Below are 27,736 nucleotides of genomic sequence, written 5' to 3'. Positions count from 1 at the left end.
CATTGTAAACTGTAACACACATACAGTATGTAGCATGATATCAAGAACAACCACAAGATTGACTGATTTTTTTTTTTTTCTTTATTGGGAGACAATAATAAAAGTTTGGATGAACTGCACAGTAACAATTTGGTTGTGACAAAGTTGAACAAGAAAGCCAAAGGGCAACTCATAACCTCGCTCAAAATCTGCCCAGTCTTTGATTAATCAACCGGCACCTAACAATTTTTTAATACACATCACCCATTGCAGTGCATAGTATACACAATTTAAATAGCTGTATGTTAAATGTGAATAGGCGTTTTGCAACAAAATATCAAACGGCAATATCTCACATGGGAAGGGATGCCCTCCCACACCCAACACGCATCTGTAGTCCTGTACTGGGGTTAAAATCTTCCAGTTCAAATGAACCAACTCTTCACTGCTTTTACTTTGATGAAACTCTACTTACAACAGCATGACAAAAAAAAATGGATCACTGGCTCAGAGACATCTTCTTCCCCCAAAGCACCAGCCCATTCTAAAGCACATGGTATTTTAGACAACTTCTTTTCGTCGTTGGGGAGGGGGGGGGGGGGGGTACCACATCCTGTTGGTATCAATGGTCAAAAGACTTTCCAAACGTGCTAATCAGTGATCAGCCTTGTACAGTATTTCAAGGCATTAGTCTTATAAGACAATCTGGAATACTTGATAAACTTTAGGTTTTACTGGACTGCTCACCTACTCATAATAATCACATAGTGCTACCGAACATGACACCAGAAGCAAGTGATGTGTCAAGTTTAATAATGCTTCATATATCATAAAGTATGTCAGCAGTGGCAAGATTCCCTTGAGGTCCACACATGATAAATCAGTGTTGTAACTTGCTAAACAGAGAGAAAGAGTGGGTACAGCTATTGTCCATACTGCTTGTTAATACAGGTACAAGAAAGCTGAATGTGACTGAATCTAGTCACAGACGCATGAGAAGCAAAGAGTATGCTATACAAAATGGTGGTATCTACTTTAAGGACTATTTGGGTAAATAGTTTAGTGAACAGCATGAACAAGTATGTCACCAAGCAAAAATTGGTGGTAACACTCACTCTGGTTCACAGGCACTGAGATTGTACATGAACTGGATTGAATGGCTTTAGCCTTTGAATGAACCTCATCGAACCTCACATCCAATTAGTCACTAATAACTCATAACAGTATATCTCACACCACAACAAAATAAAATACCTGCAATAAGAAAACTGTGACAAATTTTTTTAAAGTAGCTATAACAAGCACATTTTATGTTGCAATGTGTGCTATGCCCTACATGGAATGACTCTAAAGTTGCTTTAGAGTCCATCCCAAGTCTAAAGGGTAAAAGAGAGCAAAACAAAAATTTACAGAAAGCAATGATAAGAGTCAACCTCAAACGAAACCCATGTTTGAAACCCAATACCATGATGTGACCACTGAAATTTATAAAATCTCTACTAGACTCATATGAAGATACAACATGTTTGCATCTCCATGGAAGCTCTCAACTACAGACTACACAAAGAAAAGTGTTGCACATAAAGATCACAAAACCAAGTTTGGCAGCATTCTCTAGATTGAAAATTTCCAATGGTATGTTCAATAATCACTGTCTTTGATCCACGGGTTCTACACACTTCATGTACTCTGTAAAGAATGCTCCGATATTAGAACATTCACCCGTGATTACATGATCACCTTAAGAAAATATGTCCAATCAAGGTTTTCATGCAAGACTTGGGATGGACTTTATCCCAGGATTTGATGTTAACTAACAAAATGTTGTTGGTTTAATGATGTAATTTAAAGTTCATCCCTGGACTGGCCATCACCTCCCTCATCCTCCTCAAGGACTTCATCATCCTCCTCATCATCAAATTCCTCAGCATCACCCTGGGAATAATAACAGAATGAAGCTCATCAAACATCCATCCAATGGTAATGTCACACAAATATGTTGATTAAACATGATACCAAGATATAGATTTCAAACTGACAATTTCATAATGCTGAAAATGTGAAAAGTTGGCTCTGAATGCATGAAAACTGGCATGTGTATGGAATGATATGCATGCATAAAGATGCATTGTTGGTGTGACAAAATTCATTGTGATTTAGTTTATTCTGTAATGTGCACATTTAAGGCATATTTGCTAATATCCAAGAAATTGTCTCTTTTTGCAACCTGAAAGGGGGCATGCATACATGCAGGGCTCAACACTAACGGTGGCCCGGTGGCCTGTGGCCACCAAAAACGCAAGTCGGGCCACCAAAATTTCAGAAATAAAGAATTTTGTGGCCTGGGCCTGATCAGGCCACCAAAAAAGGTCGGATGTTTGCCTTTGAGCCACCAAAAATAAAAGTTAGTGTGAAGCCCTGATATATGACATAATATGTGTATTAAAGGGCAATAACAAATCGTTCAGAAACAATTATCTCTGCCAGTCTTTAAAAAAATGAGTTTTTTTTTTATTCTGACTTTTGTCTGTCAATTCATATACTGCACTTTCTTTATTTCTCCAGTCATTCACATTCTACATTGATTTTTGTTTCCTTTTATACAGTAATGGCGCTTGTAAGAACTGAAAAAAAAATCTTATAATACATGTAGAAAGAACAGCATGGGTATGTGGCTACATTCATGTTTGTGTGACTGATACAGTAGCATGGGTGTGTGTCTTATAACATAGATGTGTGACTTATAGCATGAGTGTGTGGCTGATAGCACAGATGTGTGCCATACAGCATGGGTGTGCAATTTATAGCATGGATATGTGTTTAACAGTATGGGTTGTATCTAACAGTACGGGTTGTGTCTAACAACATGGGTGTGCGTCTAACAGTATGGGTTGTGTCTAACAACATAGGTGAGTGTCTAACAGTATGGGTTGTGTCTAACAACATAGATGTGTGTCTAACAACATGAGTGTGTGTCTAACAATATGGGTTCTGTCTAACAACATGGGTGTGTGTCTAACAGTATGGGTTGTGTCTAACAACATAGGTGTGTGTCTAACAGTATGGGTTGTGTCTAACAACATAGATGTGTGTCTAACAACATGGGTGTGTGTCTAACAATATGGGTTCTGTCTAACAACATGGGTGTGTGTCTAACAGTATGGGTTGTGTCTAACAACATGGGTGTGTGTCTAACAGTATGGGTTGTGTCTAACAACATGGGTGTGTGTCTAACAGTATGGGTTGTGTCTAACAACATGGGTTCTGTCTAACAACATGGGTGTGTGTCTAACAGTATGGGTTGTGTCTAACAACATGGGTGTGTGTCTAACAGTATGGGTTGTGTCTAACAACATGGGTGTGTGTCTAACAGTATGGGTTGTGTCTAACAACATGGGTGTGTGTCTAACAGTATGGGTTGTGTCTAACAACATGGGTGTGTGTCTAACAGTATGGGTTGTGTCTAACAACATGGGTGTGTGTCTAACAGTATGGGTTGTGTCTAACAACATGGGTGTGTGTCTAACAGTATGGGTTGTGTCTAACAACATGGGTTGTGTCTAACAACATGGGTGTGTGTCTAACACTAACAGTATGGGTTGTGTCTAACAACATGGGTGTGTGTCTAACACTAACAGTATGGGTTGTGTCTAACAACATGGGTGTGTGTCTAACACTAACAGTATGGGTTGTGTCTAACAACATGGGTGTGTGTCTAACACTAACAGTATGGGTTGTGTCTAACAACATGGGTGTGTTGCTTACCATATCTTTTCCTCCCGACTCTAGAAATGAAATCATGGCTTCCAATTTGCGGTCCCCTGCATAATCCACAATCTGAGCAAGAAAGAGAATTACATCATGTAAATAAAACACAGATACTTTCCTACCTATATGCAATAAGTCAGTTTGTCAGAGAACCTTGTGCACAAATGACCACAGATGATTGCAGAGAATACGAGCCAGATTTTATGCATCACATGATCACTATCTAAAAGTGTACTAGAGTACACAGGTGCTCCACATATAGTCCTTTCCACAATAGAAGATTTAGGCTTCTACCAACCTTTACTGACTTGCTGTCTAGCTTTCGTCCACTCCTGTGGACTTCTTCACAATCCTTTCCATTCATGCACAAGATGATAACTAATAGAGGTAGGCTGATCACTCTAGAATCTGGCCTTCGTACAATCACTGCTGGGGCATGTTATGAACATGGCACTTTTCACAAACAAATATACATGTATATTCTTTTCAGCTCTATCTTCTTTATCACAAATTCTGGTGATGTAACTACACAATGAATACAACATATGTGGGTAACGAGCAGGTTCAAATCGCACCTGTATTACACGGATTACAGTACTACAGGCATTTAATCAACTTTTAAAGGACAAGTTCACCTTCATAAACATAAGGATTGAGAGAATGTAGCAATATTAGTATAACACATTAAAAGTTTGAAAAAAATCGGACGATCCTATCGTTACGAATTTTTTGAAGTTTTTGTGCAGTCACCGCTGAATGAGAAGACTACTGCAGTGTATGATGTCACATGCGTACAACAATATACGGAAACTATAAAGAGAATTTCATAAAATTTCATCTTTTAAAAAAAGTACACATTCCCTTGACTCGTTACTTTTTTGTGCAGTCACCGCTGAATGAGAAGACTACTGCAGTGTATGATGTCACATGCGTACAACAATATACGGAAACTATAAAGAGAATTTCATAAAATTTCATCTTTTAAAAAAAGTACACATTCCCTTGACTCGTTACTGACATATGTCGTGGGTAATATTATTGCCCCTACCTTTATAAGAGGCAAGTCAAGTGCTCTTTTATTATGCAAAAAAAAAGTGCAAATATGTTGAATTTTCTTTACATTTTCTTCATACTGTTGTATGCATATGACATCACAAGCTGCAGTAGTCTCCTCATCCTGCGATTCCAACACAAAAATGTCAAAAATCCATAACTTCTGCATTGACTCTCAAATTTTCCTCAAACTTTCACTGATGTGTTCCACTAATATTGCTGCATTTTCTCAATCCTTATATTTTTGAAGGTGAACTTGTCCTTTAACATTGGCACAAATTCATTGGTGTTTTATTTCTCCACTGCATCACTCAAGTTCCTATCTATAAATAGCATTCTTACCTCATTGTCTCCCTTTTTAAATAGTTTGATGGTGGGAAAACTTCGAATTGAGACCTCTTCCACTTCATTTGCAGTTGAATCCATCTTGGCAATGACAATATCAGCATTGTCTTTGAAGTGTTCACCAAGTTCTTCATAGATTGGAGCTAGCTGCTTACAGTGTCCACACCAAGGTGCATCTACAATTGTAACAACCATCAGATGGGGAAGAAGGGGGGGGGGGGAATAAGAATAAGATGACTATTGTCTCACATGGTACATGCCCAACAATATATCAGATCTGCCTCGAACAAATTCATTACCAGTACTCTTCTAACAACTTTTCTGCAACTTTTCCATAAGTTCTGAGAATTGCCAATATTCAATCTCCATCTCCCATAAAAGTTTTGAACAGTAATCTACCCATAAGATGACATAAACTTACTGGAGTTAATCTCTTGATTTATTTGAAATGTTGAACTATACACATGTTAAGTGCTTAGCAGTCTTTTTAGTCACTCTGTGTTGTAGAACACATTTAGGATGATATACAATTGAGTGCTACTGTTGTGAACTCTTAAGATTCTAATGAACTTTGCAGTTCATAACTCCTCACTCTATGACAGAGAACTATGGAACAAACTGAAGAGCAAGTTATTTTGTAACTTCTAGAAGTATTGTAGTGACAGGCAACACATATGATCAGCTACAACAACACCTTTTCCCAACATCTAGAAATAAACACCAACTTGACTTAAACAAACCATTAAGTCTCTCTTGGCCAACAGTTGCTCCTCATATACCATTTTCAACTTACAGAAGTACATCATGTTAACTTAGCAAGATTAGCTGTATCTCACACACCTTGCTTCTGACCAGGTTACAGACTACAGCAATCCAGTGCTCAGTCATTTTTCTACACTTACATTTTTGGACTTTTACACTTGTACAGATTATGGCCCATGCTGCTCTAAAATCAAATTTGTGTTTAATACTTAAATGTAATAATATATTCTCTTGTAAGAATACAAATGGATGGAATGAAAAGCTGGAATTATCACTTTCTCATGAGGGAATAGATATGACCTCAAACTTTTTACAATACTTACAAAATTCAACAAGGACATCCTTGGAAGCATCAAGAGCTACATCAGCAAAGTTTTGACCAACAAGAACCTTGACAGGATTAGCATCCCAGTCCTCAGGGATCTCTTGAGAGTTCAGGTGAGGCTGTGAAAGAAGAGAACCAAGTAAAGTAGATTAACTTTCCATTTCCATGCTATAAGATTATCAGGTGAGGCTCATGTATATGTCATTAAATTGCAAATCTTTTATCATCTTCATAGAAAAAGTTAAAGGCCTTTTTTAATAACAATAAAGTATTATTGCTATTACAGAGATGATATTGAGGTTTGTTGAAAAAATTGTAAATCAAAATTTTCAGGTGATTTTGATGCATGGATGGATGCATGGAAAAAGCAAAACGTGTGTAGACTAGAGAAAAAAAAAAAATCTGACATCAGATTTAAATCTAAAGAATATCATACCTGACATTATTAGTATCATTATCATACAGTCTTATAGCAAATTTCCAACATGACACTGATCAAAACAAATGTTAAAACACTGTTGAGCAAGTTGTCAGTACAAGAACAAGTATCATTCATATTCAGCTATCTATTAGTCTATACCCAATAGCATTACAAAAAGGAGGATGTACCTTAAGAGTACCAGCCTGGAAGTCTTTGACAAACTGAGTCAATGTTTCTGTGGTCAGCTCTGTGGTAGTAGGTTTGTATTTCTTCATGTCTCCATCCAGAGTGATGAGACGTACTGCAGGGAGGTCCTCCTCTCCCAGGAGGAAATATTCCAGGATTCTAGCATTGGCATCGACTCCAGCATCAATGAGAACAAAGAGAACCTGAAACGAGAAAACAGGTGCACTGTCACTGAACACTCCTCTCACACAAAGAACAGCACATTTACAAATATGTCATACATTAATATTGGCTCAGTCTTGCTATCATCAAATTATTTTGCATGTATTTAATTGTACTCATCACTACCCTGCTATGAGAATTACTATGTCAAGTTCTTACATTTATCAACACCAATAAAATCTTGTGCTCAAAAAATTGCAAATGCAAGCTAAAATTGTCAAAAATATGAATTTTCTGTACTCCATCTCTCGCACTTCTCTCCAGACAAGTAATCCAAGAAATAGGGATACAAGACTTCTGACAGTTTCTTTCTGGAAGAAGTGAAATAGTTTCTATTCAATATTAGTCATTAGGAATGTTGGCAAATGTGATCTCATAATTACCTCTCCTTTGAATGTGGCAGCAGCGGCCAGAAACTGATCATAAATAGTCTGGTAGTTGTCAGCAGCTTTCTTCACAAACAGCAAGTTGTGGACCTTGATCTCTCCTCCAAATATTTTGGGTGCCATCTGAAAAGACAGATTGAATAACAAATTACATAACATAGAACCAATTTAACAATTTTTGAGAGGAACAAAAGAAAATGCACAAATATCATTTCACGTACCTGAATAGTACAGTATATATATTCTAGCAATTTTACTGTCATTGTGCACTTGAAATATAATTGATTTATAGGATGCTTCATGACTTTATGAATTTAGCACTGCCATCGAGTGCAACTTGCAAGTTTAAAAAAAAATATTTACCAACTACAAGTAGATCAGCACAGAATTCTCAAACAAGATTGGACAGCTTTGAGCTTTTCACTTGTCATGTTTCACATTAATAAAATTTTACTATGAACACCATGCTGATTTGCATTTCATTCTTCTTCTTCTTTGAAACATCTTTAAGTCAATTCAACCTGAATCCATTCCAAACACTCATCAATTCTTCCTCTATTCGGAAGATCAATTTTCAAATAAGAAAATATGAATATCAATATCATTAATGAAGAAAATATCAGTATCAGTTGTCCTTGTCTTTGGACTGAATACAATACTCTAAGAGTCACCATCACATTTCTCTACTGTGACATGAAAGTGACGCTTACAGGCAACCAATATTCCAGCTTTATACCTCATCCCCAAACTCCACCACCAATGGGAGGCTGTTTCTTCCAATGAAGCTTGTCAGACTGGCAGCTGTCAGCTCTCCTTCAAACACGTTCTTTCCTTCGTCGAACTGGTAAGAGACAAGGTGAGTATTGTTAATTACTACCACATACTCACTTCCACAAAGTTTGGAAGCTATTCTATCAAAAAATGCATGAAAGATTATGAAAAACATGACTGGAAGCGCAATGTTGAAAATGATTTTACTATATATCACCTAATTACATACAATGACAATAAATAAAGAAGCGACTTAAAAATGAAGAGATCGTTCTCTCAATTTCTTCACATGACATGTTTTTCAGTTGCTAACATTTATAAGGTTGTAAATGAAATGACAAGTAAATTGCAGTCTGTGGTCAAGACTGATCCCTCAGAAGTCAGCATATCTCAGCTAAAACTAGCATAATCATAGCTGACGCAAAAGAACAACAAATCATCCCTGCATCACTTTAAATGTGCAAATCTAAGAAATATAATTACAAACCAATGCCTAGAATAACTATAATATGGTTACCAGATCATGAAAGACCTTTTATGTAAGGCTGAGCACTCTGTAATCACAGATAAAAGATCAGGAAATAAAAACTGTGATTAACATCAGCACAGACTTGCAATTGGTTAGGACAAGCTTTGTAGGGTTTGCAAAATACATTAGACTAACCTTTTTGAAGAGAATCACACTGCCATCAGCAGCTTCAAACTTCTCCAGAGTAGCATCATCTGATGTGATGCCAAAAGGAATCGAGTCCATGGAATCAGCAACCTCAATGAAGAGCTGGAAAACAGAAAAGAAGATATGTAATATCAATTTTCTGTATCTGCTGTACATTTAGCTGTGATTTGATAGTGATAATGCAAACATAACGCACAGATTGGCAGGCATCCCACAAGCACCAATGAGCTGTGTGTAGCATGTGTACACTCTGCAGAACTAGGACATTAGCATTGTCACTATTGGTGCAGAAATAGAACTAAAAAGCCCTGCTGATGTCTTTCTATCAAAGCAGTTCCTACTAAAAGAAACAAAATATGTGAGGAATGGCTTGATATTTTGTAATGTAGAAAGTTTTTATCTGATAATAAAGTCGTGATCTTAAGTTGTTATATGTGGATTTTTGATAAGTGTGCAGATTGTTGTCTTGGTGGTAGTCTAGCAGCTATTAGATCCATTCCTCACTGATGTAGTTTGTGCATTTTGTAGTGGAGTGGTGTCTTTTGCATTCTTATTCCTTAACAGGGTTTCAAGTCCTTTTGCTAATACATTCACCACTTGCACCTGAATACATAATAGCACATAACAAATAAATCCTTGCAGTTCTTTTGCTCATACAGTGCACAATTTGAACTAAATTTTGTTACAACATAGCAAAACTTAGAGACCATACAATTATCATCTGTCTTTATGTACATTCACTTCCTTTGTTCAGTTTTTTTCAGTAAAACAATAGAAACCTACCAGTCCAAAGAACTTTGTTATAATGGGAACTATCTGTACCTGTATGTCACTTCCAATCTATAAAGTGACACTGCATGTAGTGCACGTCCCACCATTATGGCAGAAAATACCTACCCAACTAGCCCAGAATGTAGACAATGCATACACTCGCTCTGGTACTACACATATGTGTGGCTTAGTGACACACACTGAAGCTAGACTCAATCGCTCAAGCAGTTTGAATTGGTGATTGCAGTTCAGCTTTCAAGGTCGCCATCATGTTTGTGAATAATAGCCAAGGACTGTCTCATTATGAAATAATCCTCCTGAAGCTTTGCTTCTACCTTAATAATGCCTATGTGCCCTAAATAGATTAGCTTTCAATGTACATTTTGGGTGTTAATCCTCCTCAACCCTAACTACACCAGTTTGGGGCTGTTCTGTGGCCAGGGGAGGGTTGAATCAACCCCCCCCCCCCCCCCCCCCGCCATTTTAGGGTTAAAAAAAAAAAAAATCATTTACCTTGGCTGCATCACTCTCCACATCCTTGAAGAATCCAACGACGACAACATCAGCGGACTCCTTGAAGTCTTCTACAGCCTGGGCATTCTCCAAAGTCTTGGCTGGAGGACCAGTCTTCTTCTTCAGCCATGCCACAATCTCTGCCTTTGTCCTTCCTCCTGTTAACACCATGGGAAAACAAGGCATTCAGAGAAACATGCAGCACTGAAATACTTCCAACAAAAACAAGAGTGTCACTGGTGTAGTGCTCACTTGAGCAATGCCTAACACCTGGTGTGCATAAAAAAAAAAAAAAAAAAAAAAAAATGTTACCAAGTATGCATACAAACAACCTCTTTCTTCCTTTCTTTAAAAGCAATACTCTATTCTCTATTCAAATGTCATTATTGTTGGTTCTGGGCATCTTCAACTGTAAAATAGTGTTGTTCATAATTGTTTGTTTATATGTGTGTGTGTGTGTGTGTGTGTGCACGCATGTGTCCATTTATAGTTGTAATGATCCATCAAAATTCTCGAAAAGATCTCGAGAGCTATCAGGTAATTCACATCAATGTTTGGTGTGATACAACCTTTTTATAATCCAGAGCTACAGCTTGTATATGTTTTGTTTCGTCTTGTTTATTAGCTGTCAACCATTTCCCCTTAGCGGATACCCCTTCTTTCTTTCCTTTTGTTTTCCTTTTTTTGTGCAATGGGAAGGAGGGGTGTGCTTGAGCTAGGATATCTGAATCTACTTTTGAGAGAATTTCGTTTTATTCAATTTATTCCTATCTATTTTTTCTTTGTTTTTGCACAGTAGCCCTTTTAGTCCACTCAAAAGAGCTCTGCCAAGGGGCCTTGCAACACAAATAAAATACAATTTGAGTTCAAAATACTACTTGCAGAAATGGTAACAAAGAGGGAACACAAATACAACCCTATCATATACAAAAGCAAATACATAAACTTTAAATGAAAACTAATCAGTTGCACACAGGCCATTTAAGGGGAAAAAAGTCCAAGTCCAGAAAAGACAAAGACAATGATGTTAAAAAAAAATATTAATAAAATATACAGAAACAACAGCTTTACACAAATTTGGGTCAAACTGGATACAAGAGAGGATAAGCAATATGACCACTCCAACTTAAGTAGATAAACAATCAATGACAATACCCCCAAAACTAATAATGTGCACAGCATGGACACTGTGTAATGGGTGGGTAGGCATCTGTTTTTAATTCATCACATGGTCTTTTGACCATTTCCTTCCTAATCTTGATATGTAATCTGTTCTGGACTGGGAGTCCAAAAAAAAAAGGGGGAGGGGGGTGATTACCTTTGCATACATGTGAGCAGTTCCAAGGATCATCTATCAAACAAAGGAAACCTCTAGACCTTGTGCAAGCTTAATCACAGGAACTGCGTCCCATCTGGTAGGATTTTTTTTTTCAAACTTGTGAACAACAAATCTTTACAATAGAGATATCAATTCAAATTCTGAAACCACACTTCCAGTATCATCATTCATAAACATGAATACAATTCTGCTTTGTGATTACCAAGGTTTCTCAAAAACATGTACAACTTCTTGTATGTTACAGATGTATGTGAAGTTACTAGAAAAAAAAAAATCACCTACCTTTCTTTTTTTTTTTCTTTGATGATTATCTAAAGTATGATGCACAATTGATTTTACTATTTTTTATATCTGCATGAGTTACCAAATCTTACCAGCTTATATGGCATTGGCATTGTATGCAGTTTATGAGTGTACAATTTCATGCTCTCTTTATACAAACTTAATGATTGGGGTGAGAATACTTTATACAGCATATATTTCGCGAGTCTAAATTTTCGTGAATCGGGAATTCTCGACGATTTCGCAAGTGGTTAAATTCGTGATCGTGGAGTCCTGTACTGAACAGAGAAGAGTTCATACATACGTCTGAATCACATAGGGATCAGAGTCAATATTTTCGCGAGTCTTTAATTTTGCGAATAGCACCTGACTCGCGAAATTCGCGAAAATAAAAACCTTGCAAAATATTCGGTGTATACAGTACTCCTATTATTATTTGTTGAATAGACGCAATAAAACTGATGAACCAAAAAGAATGAGGGAAACAACAATAATTTAACAAGTTTTGCGCAACTTCAAAAACCACTGCCTTACCTGAGTATTCAACTGGATTTCCTTTCTTGAAGAATTTGATTGTTGGGTATCCTCGTACTCCATATTTCTCAGCAAGTTCAGTCTCTGCGGTCGCATCAACCATTGCCAATTTGATGTCAGATCCTTCTTCTTTCAGTATGTCTGCAGCGGCAGCATACTCTGGAGCTAGAGCTTTGCAATGTCCACACCATGGTGCATCTGTACAGGGCAACAAAAAGGAATATAGATGGGACTAGCACAAAAGGTTCTCATTTTCTACCCCTTAAAGTTCTCATTTTCTGCTCCTACTGATGAAGTTCAGACATCAAGTACATACTGTTCATCTCATGCAGAGAAAATGCACAAATTTATTTTCAGGTTGATGTGAAGCGTCACTATTAATGAAACCATGTACATGACCTCAGGAAAGAATTAAATGAAGTATTAGTCTACATTTCAGAATTGTTTTACATCTTAACTTTCTTTTTCTTTTTTTTTTTCTTTTTTCTTAAAGCTAATATTGACACAGGTCTCTGTAGAAATAATTAGGTTCATTAACTGCTTAAATGATGATGAAATACAACATTTTGTTAAAAAAAAAGAAAGCCTTATGATACTTTGTATATCATGAAAGGAAATCAGTTCATTCAAAATATATGATGTTAGTACTTCAGTTTCATCTCTCTAGAACTGGAAAAACAGCGCTTTCCCATAAGTAATAAAATGCAAGGTACTGATTTTCTGTGAATTTTTATTTAGCATCTCATACGTAATAAAAGATTTTTGTCCATGAATGATGGCAATATCACAATTTATGAATACATAGTGGATACTTAAAAAGATCTCCTATGTCCTTTTTATACAGATCAGTAAAGCCCTCCTATAATGTAGAATTGTCGTGACTGATCTTTTCTCATTTCATTCATTCTTTAGACACCATTTTTTTACATGGCTCTGGCTATGTGGTTGTTCCATCAAAATAATAATAATAATAATAACAATAATAGTAGTAACAATTGTGTTTGGCAACACATAATACTGAAATGCTTACCTGGTACTACTCATTCAATATGGCAGGGAGACAAGGCAAATGGTTATTCCTGTTCACACACTTTAGACACGTGTACCTCCTTATCTTATATAGCTGCCTCAAGCCAACAGCTGCAATTTGTTTGATATGTATGCTCCATGATTTACAAGCCTCGGTTTCTCCAGATGCAATAACATCTAACTTTGTATTTATAACCCTCAGCCTATTGATTTACTGGATGGATGAAATATGAGCTGAATGTTGGTAGCTTTAGGAAGTAATATGTACACTTTGTAGGGTCTTCTTGTACTTGTAGTGCAATCTCACATGGGGTTGGTTTGTTGGGAAGATGACCATATGGAAGCAAATGTGGAATCAATAATCACTGCAAGCTCCAGCTGCACATGTAGTTTATACAGCCTAGTGGTTAGAAATGACTGATAAAAACAAGCTTTTTATCAATCAAACTCCTTTTTTTTTTTTCTTGTTAAGAATTGATAATAACCAGTCTATCATGAATGGAGCAAAACCAATACTTAGCACTACTAAATCATTATATGAAAAATACAAATGTTAACAAGACAGCATGGTCAGTCCTTTATTGCACTAGTCATAAGGTTATATCATTATCTGTTGCCCACTTCGGCTTAACATCTTCGCTGATTTGTTACCTCTCTGTCACTGCCTTTGTGTAGAATACTCCGAAATTGGTCTTCTATTGCTTGTCAACTAAATCCTAGCACAAATCTTTGAGCAATAGACACTTAACTTTAAAAGAAACTGCTTAAATAGAAATGAAAATTTACAGATTAGATCTATGAAGGCCACAGATTACAACTCCCCCCCCCCCCCCAAGGAAAAACGCAGTATCTACATCCAGCTCCATTTCTAAACAACCGAGATATTCACCATTTTATCTTTTTGCCAAAGCCCCTGGAAAATATACTCTTTTGAAAAATTCCTTCATTGTGGAATTTTAGTCTATCTAGCTACCAATTTTCCTGGAAAATATCATTTTGTGTTTTTGTTTTGTTTTTCAGTTATTGATGAAAATGTAGATACTTTGGGGAAACCCCACGCAATTGACTGATTTCCCCAAGGAAAAACGCAGTATCTACAATGGAACGAATTTCCCCAAGGAAAAACGCAGTATCTACAGCGGAATGACTAGGATTAATCTTCTGCCATAATTATGTATGCATGTATACATCATTGTTCAAGTATTCTCTGGCCCTGGGGGATGCATCCTCCACCCCCCCCCCCCCCCCCATTTATCCCCTGATTACAGAGTAGGCTTCATAAGATTATTAAATAACAGATCGTTCTTGGAACGTTTTGCTTAAAAGTGTATCCCAGACCGATCTTGCTGTAGGCCTAACGTTACGTCGATACGTGTTTAATATGAAGCTTGCCAGGGCTGTAATGTGATGCTACATGGCCTAGCCGCTAACTAGCATCTAGAATACTAGATCTAGATCTGTACAGTCTAGGTTACAGTCTGTCTAGACCAAAATAAATCTAAATCGGATGTCTGGACCTAGATCGATCTAGACTAGGTCTAGTTTTTATATCGTTTATTCTAGGCTGGCTACGTAGCAGGCTACACGAGTCTACCGCCTCAGGCTATACATGCACGATGCTCACAGAAAAAAAAAAAAAATAGCCTAACGTTAGAACTGCAGAAGGCCCTACACGAGCCAGGACTCTTTGATTCGAAAAAAAATACATCTAGAACCGGTCTAGAATGAAGTGACATCCGCTCTCTAGGCCTATTCCTTCTGGATTGAACCTAAGTTTAACGTCATGTAAATTTGTAATGTAGGCCTAACTTTTTTTACTTGTAAGTTATGTAGCATGCAGCATGGGATCATGCATGCATTTTACGCAACCCAGTCTCACTAACCGGTTACGGTCTTGGCACTGTCTAGATCCGATAAGAATTAAAATACAACTTATTCTTAACTTTCTCTATTTCGTCCATTTACCGTGGGTACCTATTTTTCCCATGGACCCTAATCTATAGTATTGTCAACTCTGTAATTTTAAGACATAGGCCTAAGTATGGTATGGACTAGATAATTGAACATTGACACTTCACTAGACTTAGGATTCTAAAAAGTGGTTAAGTTTTAGACTTCTTACTACAGGCCTGCCCTAGAGTAGGCCTATTCAAGTCCTACACTAGATCTTTCTTTAGACTTTCGGAATACGGACCCTGAAAGTTCTGATTAACGTTAAGTCTAACATTAGAAAAGAGACGCAAGACTCAAACGTTAGGCATAGCCTACTGTCTAGACAAGTCTAAAAGACTTAGACTTAGATCTAAGGGAGGGTGTAGCATGTTACATAACCTGACGTTTATCCGATACAACAGAAATAGATCTATTGCCTTTCGAAGAAACTTTCGGATTCGGAGCCTGAGGAATTTTGACAAGGGTCTAGGCCTAACAAAGTTACTTCACGACAAGTTATAGTACGGATAATGTTCATCACTGAGGTAGAATATGAAAGAATATTAAAGCTGATCGTTTATCACACGAAGCGAAGTAAACACAAATGTATGCATTTGTGTTTACCTCGCTTCGTGTGACAAACATGCATTGTGTTTACTTCGCTTCGTGTGACAAACAATCAGCTTTATTCTTTCAATATTGAAATAGTTTTTAATAACTTACTCATTATCTGCAGATAAATTTTTCTTGAGGGCTAGGCTCACGAGTAATTTTCCCCACGACAACATTTTGTTTTATTCCAAGTACACACTCCCACTGTATGCTGACTAGCCGGGCCCTGTGCTGACTGCTGCACAGCATCAGTGCAGCTAGCTGCAAGCTGTCAGTGTTGTGTTGTATTGTTTAATGTGCACTCGGTTAGTCTTAATCACACACTGTGTTTTATATTAGGATCACGATCTCATCAAAATATTTACTAATCAGTATTGTTTCGGTTAGATATTTTGAACATTATGTCTTATTATTGAGCAAGTATATCTAAAGAAAGTAATTTACGTTCAAATTACAGAACAACCGGCAAAGTATTCACATATATAAATGACAGTGTCTGGTAATTAAGACTAGCTTTGTAGATACTGCGTTTTTCCTTGGGGAAATATTCATCATGTAGATACTGCGTTTTTCCTTGGGGAAAGTGCAAGTTGAGTGTAGATACTGCGTTTGGCAGTTACGGAAAAGTGGCTTTCTAAACATTTTTTCAAAAATCTGAATATGTCATATGAAGAAGGATTGCCCACTGACTATATTTATGCAAAAAAGTGAAAATCGCCAAAAATGTTAGATACTGCGTTTTTCCTTGGGGGGGCAGAACTTCTGAGCATGCTAGTTACTGCACTGGGCATATGGCATAAAAGTAAAAAGTTAAAGAGTTTGCTTCAGTTTGAAAAAAAAAAAAAAAAGATCAATGACCATGAAAACTTATTCACTTTCAAAAATCTTTCCACTGCTTTGTCTCCAGCACTTTTTTGGATGACACAAGACCTAGTCTCTAGATGTACTGGTATAATAAATAGATTCAGTGGTTCTACTTTTTCGCTTTCTTTGTGATGTTAAGGTAACTTAGAGTTTGGTATCAAAATATTACATTGAACACTGATACCTCTTATCTCAAATAACAGCAATTAAATCTGTCTTCACAACTAACAAATTCAGCCACCAGCTATACATGTAGAAACCCATCCATTTTGCATAAATTACCTGAAATACCCGAATTACCTATGACAACGCCCAGTTCTTAAATCAAAGGTCCATTCAACAGATCCAATCCTGAGCCAGACGAGTATCCACTGGGTGGTCAATTTATGCAATCTGGATTAAATCTATTATGCTCAGCTTCTGTTTCCAGTGACCATTGAGCTTCAGGCATAAACTGATGTTGCCTCAACAATCTAAGCTCAAAGACTTCTCCAATAATTCACTTACCCTGTCTTGACTCTGGCTAAAAGTGTTTAAAGGACAAGTCCACCTTCATAAACACATGGATTGAGAGAATGCAGCAGTATCAGTAGAACACATCAGTGAAAGTTCAAGTAAAATCGGACAATCCGTTCAAAAGTTATGATTTTTTTTTTTTTCAAGTTTCAGTTCTGTGATTGCTGGATGTGAAGACTGATACAGCTTGTGATGTCAAATGTGTACAACAATATAAAGAAATTTTAAATAAAATTCATCATATTTTCACTTTTCTCACATAATAATAAGACTAAGAGCACATGACTTGCCTCTATCAGAAGGCAGGGGAAATAATATTACCCTTAACATAGGTCAGACAAGTCGAGGGAATTTGTACTTTGTACTTAAAAAAAAAAAGAAATGAAATTTTGTGGAATTCTCTTCGTTTTTTTTTTTTTTTTTTTTTTTTTAAATCATTCTATGCATGTGACATCAACTGTAGTACAGACAGGGTGTACTAGTACTAGTCTTCTCATTCAGCAGTGATTGCACAGAAGCTGTAAAAATTCATAACTTTTGAACATAGTCTGATTTTCCTCAAACTTTCATTGATGTGTTCTCCTTATATTGCTGCATCATTTCAATCCACTGTTCTATTTCTATATGAAGGTGAACTTGTCCTTCAAACTTTAAATTTAGGCAAACCTTTTACTCATACATGCAAGTTATTGAAACACCTTCTATAACAACAAGTCGCATTTTGGCACAGGATGAAGAGGTCAAATTTTGGTATGGTAACCAATGTCACATGCAACTAAACTTAGTGCAATGGCCAATGCAGTGGTAATACTATGGAAAGAACTGACCCAACATTTTTTGGTCTCCATTTTTATGGTCATAACTCAAGACTCTTGACTCAAGGCAAACATGAATAAAGCGTGGGGTTTCTTGTACCCTTATTAACTCGGAAGTAGTATAAATTTAGACTAGATCGTCTAGTAACTGTGTAGAGTGTGTTACAGTTTATTAGGTACTCACAGCTGTCACTCACACTCATAGACATGACAGGCCATCCATATGCTCATGATTAATATGAGCATGCCTACTTGAAACACCCCTGGGCCCTGCCTGTTCATGTTCCCAGATATAATTTACTCACTCTATCCAGGGAGGTGCACCTCCCTGCTCTATCCCTATCATTGATATGCCTAGAGCAGAGGTCTAGTGCAAGTCAGCATCTGGAAAACACACAAGAAGTCACCGACACAAATTCACAATATTGGTGGCAGTAAATCTTACACCTTTCAGTTTCACAGGTACCTGGTGCTACGTACGGTGGTTAGCATCCATCAACATGCATGCATACACAATACGTTAGTAAGTTTACGTCCGTCCTAACATAGATCTGGAGAGCTAACATTGGAGTCTAACTCTAACAGTTAGCTTGAGTTGATGGAGATGAAAACTTACAAAACTCGACGAGAACATTTGCGTCCGGTCCAACGAAATCATCGAAGACGTCCTGTGTGAGAACATATACTTCGTTTTCCTTCTTCACCTCAGCTCCCAGAGTGAAACTGGCTAAAGCTGCCAAAAACAATACGATGAGCTTCATTTTGGCTGAATTCTATTCAGTTTCTGGATAGAGACAGGGACAGGAGTCGTTCTTCACGTGCAGTACGTGGCAGAAAGGAAGGTGATCAGGTTGACACGGAAATACTTGGGCAATCGCGACCTCGGGAAGCACGGTACGGTCGCGTACGGTAGAGGGCACTTGTTCAGACTCTCGTAACCATTGCGGTAGCACGTACGCCTAGTAAACACCCGTGTGTGTACCTGATTGGTCGAAACCATTAAAGGTCATCTCGGTCTTTCATGTGGAGATTGGTGATTGGTGGATATAGTTGCGGGTCTTCCCCTTTTCCATTTAACCCCATCTAGCGGGGAAGATGTCCCCATCTGGACGGACACTCGACTCGCATTTAATTCGTCTAAATTGACCATTATGTTAATGATCGATAATTGCGGCAGCAATGTTTCGTTGTAAAAATTAATTGACTGCCGCAAGTTCCTTGCACATTGTGTCTCTACTCATAAAGCCAAAAGAGTGTTACAAGTAGGCCCCTTCTGTCCGTATGACTTTTCGCTCATAAGACACACTTATGAGAGACTTAATGATGACGGATTTTACTTCTCTTTTAAAATCTCTCATAGCTACATGTGAGCGGCTTGGCCATTCTGAGATTCATGTAAAGAGTTTGATATGAATAGTGATGACTTATGAAACGGAACCCATATGCTGTCTAGATATGAACCACATTTCCCACCCCGACACATGCACACAAACACATTATGCATGGCCTATATTCACTGCACACGCACACATGCATACAATTTGCAGTTATCGACTGGATACGGAGAGAATACGTACAAAAGAAAAGAAAAGAGTCTCGCTAGATATAAAAATATCAACAGTGAAAAAAAAAAAACCGAATGAGTGACCGCCTTTTTTTTTAATTAGTAAAGAAACAAACATTTCAAAGATGCCTATCATCGATTTCTGCTGGAGTATTTTCCCATAGTACAGAAAGTTCCATGAGAAATGGAACAAGGTTTTGAATGTTTATCTCATACCGAACAATTTCAGGAAAATTTTTAATTTTGCAAATCACCTCATTTTGGTTCTTTCTTCATTTTGTAAATCACCTCATCCCTACATTGTGGGTTTACAGTTCGACGTTTTTATTCCGAAGGTTTGTTCGCGAAAATAAAGCAAGGTACGTAACTCCGAAGGTTTGTAAGTGTAACGCACCGTCTTTACGTTTTTCGGATTAATCAACCTACCCTAAATTTCATTTGTAAAAGCTAGGGTTACATGTCTTCCGGAATATCAAACCTCATTTTATTTTGGGATTAACGAACCTTTTCGGAATACTTAACATAATCATTTATCACCTGTTCTCCGCTCACTCCATTGGCTACCCGCCCACTTCGGCATTTATACCTTGAAGATTCTACGATCTGACGTACAAAATCACACGTAATCTTGCACCCACGTATCTTCAAAACCTATAGTCTCTCTTCGTTCCTCCTATTTTACCAGACCCCTCCGTTCATCTTCCTCTCTCCAATAACATCACGGCCCAGGCACCAAAACCCGTTAATGGTGACCGAGCCTTCTCTTTCATTGCCCCCCCCCCCACCATTTTGAAATAAAATCCATCTTTACATTCAAAATGTCTCATCTACTGAATCAATTAAAATTCTGCTAAAAACTCATCTTTTTAATCATTTTTTTTAAGACGCGCACAGTGACAGTTATTATTGGATCACTGTATCACTTGTATTTTTTCTTCTTCTTTTCCTTACTGTTATTTTGATTTTGCATTGTCCTTATGTTGTTGTGTTTTCTAGCTTTCGTATAAATAGAACGAGTGCGCTCAGTATACCAGTATAAATCGCCATATATATAAGACTCCCGACTTTCAATCGGAGGACCCGAATTCGATTCCCGTCCAGTGCTTACATCCTTTGGACAAGATGTTTTTACCCACCATGTCCCTCTAGACCCAGGTGTAAATAAATCAGTACCTGGCGACGCTGGGCAATGATAATGGCAGCTAGGCCCTCTTAGAGCAGTGGCAACACTGAAGAGGCTATATACCCTGGATAAATAAGACCTTATTATTTTTATCATTATGATTCAGAATGTGTGTGTGTGTGTGTGTGTGTGTGTGTGTGTGTGTGTGTGTGTGTGTGTATGTGTGTGTGTGTTTAAAAAATATTCATATTTTTGTTTAATAGGTATAAGATTAGCGTGATAAAATGATATGTGCATCATTCTATATATTTCTTTTCAGTCGGATGTATCAATTTCGAGGTGGTAAATCAATTTGAATTTATTTTGAGCAAGGGAATTAATTAGTTGACTCAGCTGATGTGTTCTAAGGCCTGTATATTGTGACCCTCTTATAAAGCTCTAAAACTGGGATAGAGTTTCTATATACTAGTCTTATTTTGAAACTGATCATTGATTAATAATGATCACTAACAAATGTTTACTTGAAAATTTACATAAACTGAACAGGAGAAAGAGCTTGAGCTTATTATTCAGCATAGTGTTCAGAATACGGAAATTCTCATGCAGCATTCAATACTGCATGAGAATACTCTGTTACGACAATAGTCTGTTGTAGGATGAGATTGTAACGTTAAATCGTTAAGACTGTTGAAGAATAAGTTGCAAAATTAAATGTTCCCACGAATATCTAAAGGAGCGTGATTCATTCATTTATGCATTTCATTAGCAATATGCATTTCATTTGCAATAGGCATTGGATTTTTAGGACTATAACACATGATCCTATAATCTTGGAGATAGTGGATGAGTTAATTGTGAAAGGTCAAAGATGTGCTGAATTCATCACAATGACAACTTCAAGGGTTTTATAGAGGTCAAGATTACACATGTAAGTTCGGAGACTTGCTTCGTATGGACAACGCTGAAAATTGATATGCGGGGGGGGGGGGAACTATAATTGCACCATATTAACTCAGTTAAGGATATATTTCGGACATTTTGCAGCATTGATTTAGGAATGAATATTTCTCAAGTCAATTCAAATCAGAGAGAGACTGTGTGACACAGATAGGGAGAACTAAAAGACCTGAGCGGACCAAAACTCTTCATCAGAGAGGACCTGACGACGAAAAACGCAGCGCTGTACTCGAAAGCCGTCGAAAGCAAGAAGGCAAGATATGCTGGACGCAGGATGGAGCTATCTTCGCACTGAACCAGGATGGCAGGAGGATTCGGACTGTGAACGAGCACGACATCGAAAAACTGTAAGACATGACGTCACATATTGTTTGCCATCTAGTTATCACACTCAGTGTTAGTTATTGTTCATTATCCGTGCCTTATTCTGTCGGAAAGAAGTGGAAAATGATCACAATGCATTTTTTACTGATCATGTGTATCTTGTAATAAGAAGTGTTCGCGAACATCGAACACTTGAGTCTTTCTTGTCCAATGTAAATTGGATCTGTGACGCATGTCTTCTTACCGAACTCCCCCAACCCGAAATGGAGTATGATACCGATTTCTCCACATCAACAAAGCATAAAGATACTGAATACGATTGTCAACAGGTAAAGAAAAGTTTTGAAAAACTTAAATCATGCTCTGGTATTAATATCGCTCATTTAAATGTATGCTCATTGTTGAGGAATATGAATGAGATACGCCATATGTTACTCAGTGAAAACAAACACATGTTAGCACTGAGTGAAACTCGGTTAGATTTGTCTGTGTCTGATTCAGAAATAAGTATCGAGGTCCTGGGGTATCACTCTGTGCGGCGGGATAGGAATAGAAATGGGGAAGTTATCCTTGCATGTATCGAAGAAAATGTTCACTTTAACATCAGGAGTTATTTATTTGTAGAAGGTTCAGAACTGATGTGCTTAGAAATAAATCCAACAAAACAGAAGCCGTTTTTTGTTGTTTACTGGCACATGTATAAACCACCCGATTCACCTACTGCAGTTTTTGAAAATGTACAAACTCTGCTTCAGTCCATGTCATCTACAGGAAAAGATGTTATCTTATTTGGAGATTTAAACTGCGATTTCTTCACCTTCTTGTCATACTAGGAGATTGAAATGTTTAGCCCAAGATTTTGAGTTAACCCAATATGTAGATAAGCCAACCAGGGTGACCTCAACAACTACAACTTTAATTGATGTGCTATTTGCTTCAAATGACAAAGTAACATATTGTGATGTTATTCCCCCTACCATAAAGTGACCACTTTATGGTAGTTTGCTCTCCAGGTGAAACAACACCTTCTGCCGAAAAATTTAATAAATACGTCAATTGCCGTAATGTGGAAAAGATTGAACTAAACAAAATCAAGACTGATCTGAGCCAAGTAAAATGGGATGTCGTGTTAAATGAATCTGATCCTATACTAATATATTGTTTAATTGCTTTTGGTGTGTGGTTTAACATATCTAACGTTTGTTAGATAAACTGCCCCATTGAGAAAGAAAAGGGCGCTGGCGTAGCCAGGGGGGGCGATGGGGGCGGTCGCCCCCCCCCCCCCTAAGATTTGGACGGGGATTTGGGAGGCGGAAAAAAAATGCGTGTATACTGTATATGCATGCACATGAAGCGGATCTCCTTTGCAACCTTTCATCAAATAAGATATTTTTTTTTAATATTTCACTCAAAGTGTGCACCAGATCGTTGAATTTCAATTCAAAATATGCAAAATCTCTCGTGCTTGGGAGGGGGTATCCCCTTCCAAACCCTCCCCCTCTGTGCCTCTTTCCCTAGCTTAGTAAACTTTTTAGATTTACAAAAAAAAAAAGAATAATTCTGAGTGCACAAGACTTATCACTTATATTCCGAAAACTCAAGGTTCCCTCATGTATAAGGGGAATTTCCCCTTTTAATCGACCCTTTCCTCCCTCAGCCCCCCCCCCATCAGTTTGTTTTTTTTTTTTGTTTGTTTTTTTTTTTTTGTGATTTCCCAAATGTTGATTCCATCAAATATGCGTATACGAGATATCTCAATTTCAACCTTAAAAAGGCAAAAGCTCCATCGGAAGGGAAGGGTGGAGATAACACTCGCCAACGCCTTCTCCCTGCTCGCCCGCCCCTCCCCCCCCCCCCTTTCCGCCATGCATAGAAGTAGACTGTGGCTATACCCAGATCGCTTTATTTCAATTCTAAAAACGCAAAAGCTCCGCGAGCGGGAGGGGGAATCCCCCTTCCCCTAAGCTCTACCTCACTAGACTTTATACATACACACAGATGGTGCACATTTCGGAATAAGAGCTAATTTCCGTGATTTTAACACTTCGATGAAAAAGTATTGCACCAAAAATTTGCACCAGATCGCTGAATTTTAGGTCAGAAAACGCAAAATCACCTTCGTGTGGGAGGGGATATGCCTCTGCATATCTACACCCTCGTGTGCATGCTTTTTCTGTTTGATTGCTGAACTGCAGACAGCGTTCATGATATTCAGTGTAAGAATTAATACAAGAAGATTATTTAAATGATATACCATTTTATAGGCAAATTGTTCAATAATAATCTACACTAAAATATACTGCAACCTTAAACAAGTGGGACTGTTTCAACTCGTTAAAACACGCAAAAACATGCATCAAATTGCACCATTTGCAACATCAAAATGCAACAACTTCTCACCGTGGGAGGGGTGACACCCCCCTCCCACACCCTCCCCTCCCCCTTCGCTCGCTCCGCTCGCTCGGGTTCAGTCGCGTTCATGATATTCAGTGAAAAGAATTAACACAAAAAGTGTATTTTAATTGCACCATTTTATAGGCAAATTGTTCAATAATAATCTACATCAAAATATACTGCTACCTTAAACAAGCGGGACTGTTTCTCGTCGATAAAACGCGCAAAAACATGCATCAAATTGCACCATTTACAACATCAAAATGCAAAAAGTTCTTACCGTGGGAGGGGGGACACCCCCCTCCCACACCCTCCCCTCCCCCTCGCTCGCTCCGCTCGCTCGGGTTCAGTCGCGTTCATGATATTCAGTGAAAAGAATTAATATAAGAAGTGTGTTTAATACCATTTTATAGGCAAATTGTTCAATAATAATCTACACTAAAATATACTGCTACCTTAAACAAGTGGGACTGTTTCAACTCGTTAAAACACGCAAACACATGCATCAAATCGCACCATTTGCAACATCAAAATGCAAAAAGTTCTTACCGTGGGAGGGGGGACACCCCCCTCCCACACCCTCCCCTCCCCCCTCGCTCGCTCCACTCGCTCGGGTTCAGTCGCGTTCATGATATTCAGTGAAAAGAATTAATACAAGAAGTGTATTTAAATTATACCATTTTATAGGCAAATTGTTCAATAATAATCTACACTAAAATATACTGCAACCTTAAACAAGTGGGACTGTTTCAACTCGTTAAAACACGCAAACACATGCATCAAATTGCACCATTTGCAACATCAAAATGCAAAAAGTTCTCACCGTGGGAGGGGGGACACCCCCCTCCCACACCCTCCCCTCCCCCTTCGCTCGCTCCGCTCGCTCGGGTTCAGTCGCGTTCATGATATTCAGTGAAAAGAATTAACACAAAAAGTGTATTTAATTTGTACCATTTTATAGGCAAATTGTTCAATAATAATCTACATCAAAATATACTGCTACCTTAAACAAGTGGGACTGTTTCTCGTCGATAAAACGCGCAAAAACATGCATCAAATTGCACCATTTACAACATCAAAATGCAAAAAGTTCTTACCGTGGGAGGGGGGACACCCCCCTCCCACACCCTCCCCTCCCCCTCGCTCGCTCCGCTCGCTCGGGTTCAGTCGCGTTCATGATATTCAGTGAAAAGAATTAATACAAAAGTGTGTTTAATTATACCATTTTATAGGCAAATTGTTCAATAATAATCTACACTAAAATATACTGCTACCTTAAACAAGTGGGACTGTTTCACGTCGATAAAACGCGCAAAAACATGCATCAAATTGCACCATTTACAACATCAAAATGCAGAAAGTTCTTGAACCCCCCTCCCACACCCTCCCCCCCCCCCCCCTCGCTCGCTCCGCTCGCTCGGGCTCGGTCGCTTCGCTCCCTCGCAGACTAACCGCCCCCCCCCCTAAGATCAAATCCTGGCTACGCCGTTGGAAAAGGGTTAGACAAAAAGAAACCCTGGATGAGGTACTGATATTTTGGAAAAGATTCGAGAAAGGAATGATTTGAAGAAAAAAGAAATTGCATCCATATCTGAAGATAATTGGAAGTTATAAAAAAAAAAAGAGAGAGAAATTGTGTCACAGATGCAGTTCGGAAAGAAAGTCGTTTGTATGTACACGTATCAGAAAACATTTCCAATCAAGGAAATTCCAATGCGCTATCGAAATCCATTTTACCTATAAGGTTAACCCTAATAACACCAGGTTTTTTGAGGGACTTGAAACCACCGGAGGGGATTTTTTGCCTCCTTCAGATCTCGGTCGTGGATCGCGCGATCCTCGCGAAAATTTGCATTTAGGTAGAGGCCAATGTAATCTACAAGACTGTACAGTATGTCCCAAAAAAATTACAACGGGGCCCTCCGCAATGATATCTTTAAAAATAGTGAATCAATCTAAATACAAATTCAGAGTATGAAACTATAACTCATTGCCCATATCTTACAGAAAACTCCATTCAATTTGCTTCAGTGGTCAAAGAGAAATGAGGAATTTTGTAGAGGATGTCGGGAATCTCTTCTGTCCAGATTCTGTCTATTATTCACACACATGAGCATTGAATTGCTAGAATTGGAAGAATCAGACTCATGACATGCTTTACAACAATCCGCATTTCTCTGTTTAACCAAATGGAATGGGGTTTTCTGCAAAATAGAGCTAAGATGTTATATTTTAAGACCCTGAAGTAGCACCTAGACAGGTTGATCATATTGGGTGTTATCAACTCGAAAATCTGATTGTAATTTTTGGGGCGACTTACTGCAGTATATCCCCCAAAAAATTACAATCAGATTTTCGCATTGAAAACGCCCAATATGATTACATTTTTTAAATGCTTTAGCTCTATTTTGCAGAAATCCCCATTCAATTTGGTTAAGCGGTCACAGAGAAATGTGGATTGTTGTAAAGCATGTCATAAATCGGATTCTTCCGAGTTTAGCATTTCGATGATCTTGTGTGTGAATAATAGACAGAACTTGGACAGAAGATATTCCTGACATCCCCTACAAAATTCCGTATTTCTCTTTGACCACAGAAGCAAATCGAGTGGGGTTTTCTGTAAGATGTGGGCAATGAGTTACAGTTTCATACCCTGAATTTATATTTAGATTGATTCACTATTTTTAAAGATATCATTGCGGAGGGCCCCGTTGTAATTCTTTTTGGGACATACTGTGTTAGATTTTTCACACATTTTCGTTTATTTTTTTTTGCAGAAACTTTTTGAAGCATAATCGGGCTGAAATAAATCATTATCAGCCATTGAAAGTAAAAATATTTATTCTTATATTATATGAATTAATTGCAAAAACATAATTTACACTGGATTTGCACACAAAATCAGATTTTTGAGCAATTTTTGGGTCGACAAATTTTTTTTCAAAGGGGTGTGGCTTCAAAATGGTATGCCCGTATGGTCTCAAAAGTTGCGCCATATTTGAAAGAAAAAAGTCATAAGAAGTCGCGGCGACAGCATGACGCGTTGCGGAATAATCACGCGAAATGTCGAGGGGGAGCCAAAATGCCCCCCAGTACGAATAGGGTTAAACATATTACACTGTTTTTTTTTGTTTTGTTTTTGTTATTGCTTTTAGCGAAATGTGGAGTGACTACAGTGATGATATTAATATACCTATGATTCACCTCTTTCAATCTCTGTGCATGTATGTATGCATGTACTTGTATGTACAAATACAAACAAACATACAATCT

General features: G+C 37.9%; 1 protein-coding gene across 1 annotated transcript; it reads right to left on the bottom strand.

Annotated features, from left to right (window-relative positions):
• Positions 1-63: 63 nt before the first annotated feature.
• Positions 64-18,962, bottom strand: LOC140231587 (protein disulfide-isomerase 2-like). Its single transcript, XM_072311733.1, has 11 exons — positions 18,718-18,962; positions 12,334-12,531; positions 10,179-10,336; positions 8,883-8,996; positions 8,184-8,288; positions 7,445-7,570; positions 6,842-7,042; positions 6,231-6,351; positions 5,143-5,321; positions 3,745-3,816; positions 64-1,914 (listed from the first exon to the last, which is right to left on the bottom strand). Exons 1-11 carry the CDS (start codon positions 18,860-18,862, stop codon positions 1,825-1,827), a joined length of 1,509 nt encoding a protein of 502 aa, XP_072167834.1. The 5' UTR covers positions 18,863-18,962; the 3' UTR covers positions 64-1,824.
• Between the last annotated feature and the right edge of the window lie 8,774 nt (positions 18,963-27,736).

This window comes from Diadema setosum, chromosome 8 (genome assembly GCF_964275005.1).
Source record: "Diadema setosum chromosome 8, eeDiaSeto1, whole genome shotgun sequence".
In the NCBI taxonomy this organism is placed as follows: Eukaryota; Metazoa; Echinodermata; class Echinoidea; order Diadematoida; family Diadematidae; genus Diadema; species Diadema setosum.
Note: the sequence above shows the minus strand (reverse complement) of the source record. Positions and strands in the feature narration are given on the sequence as shown.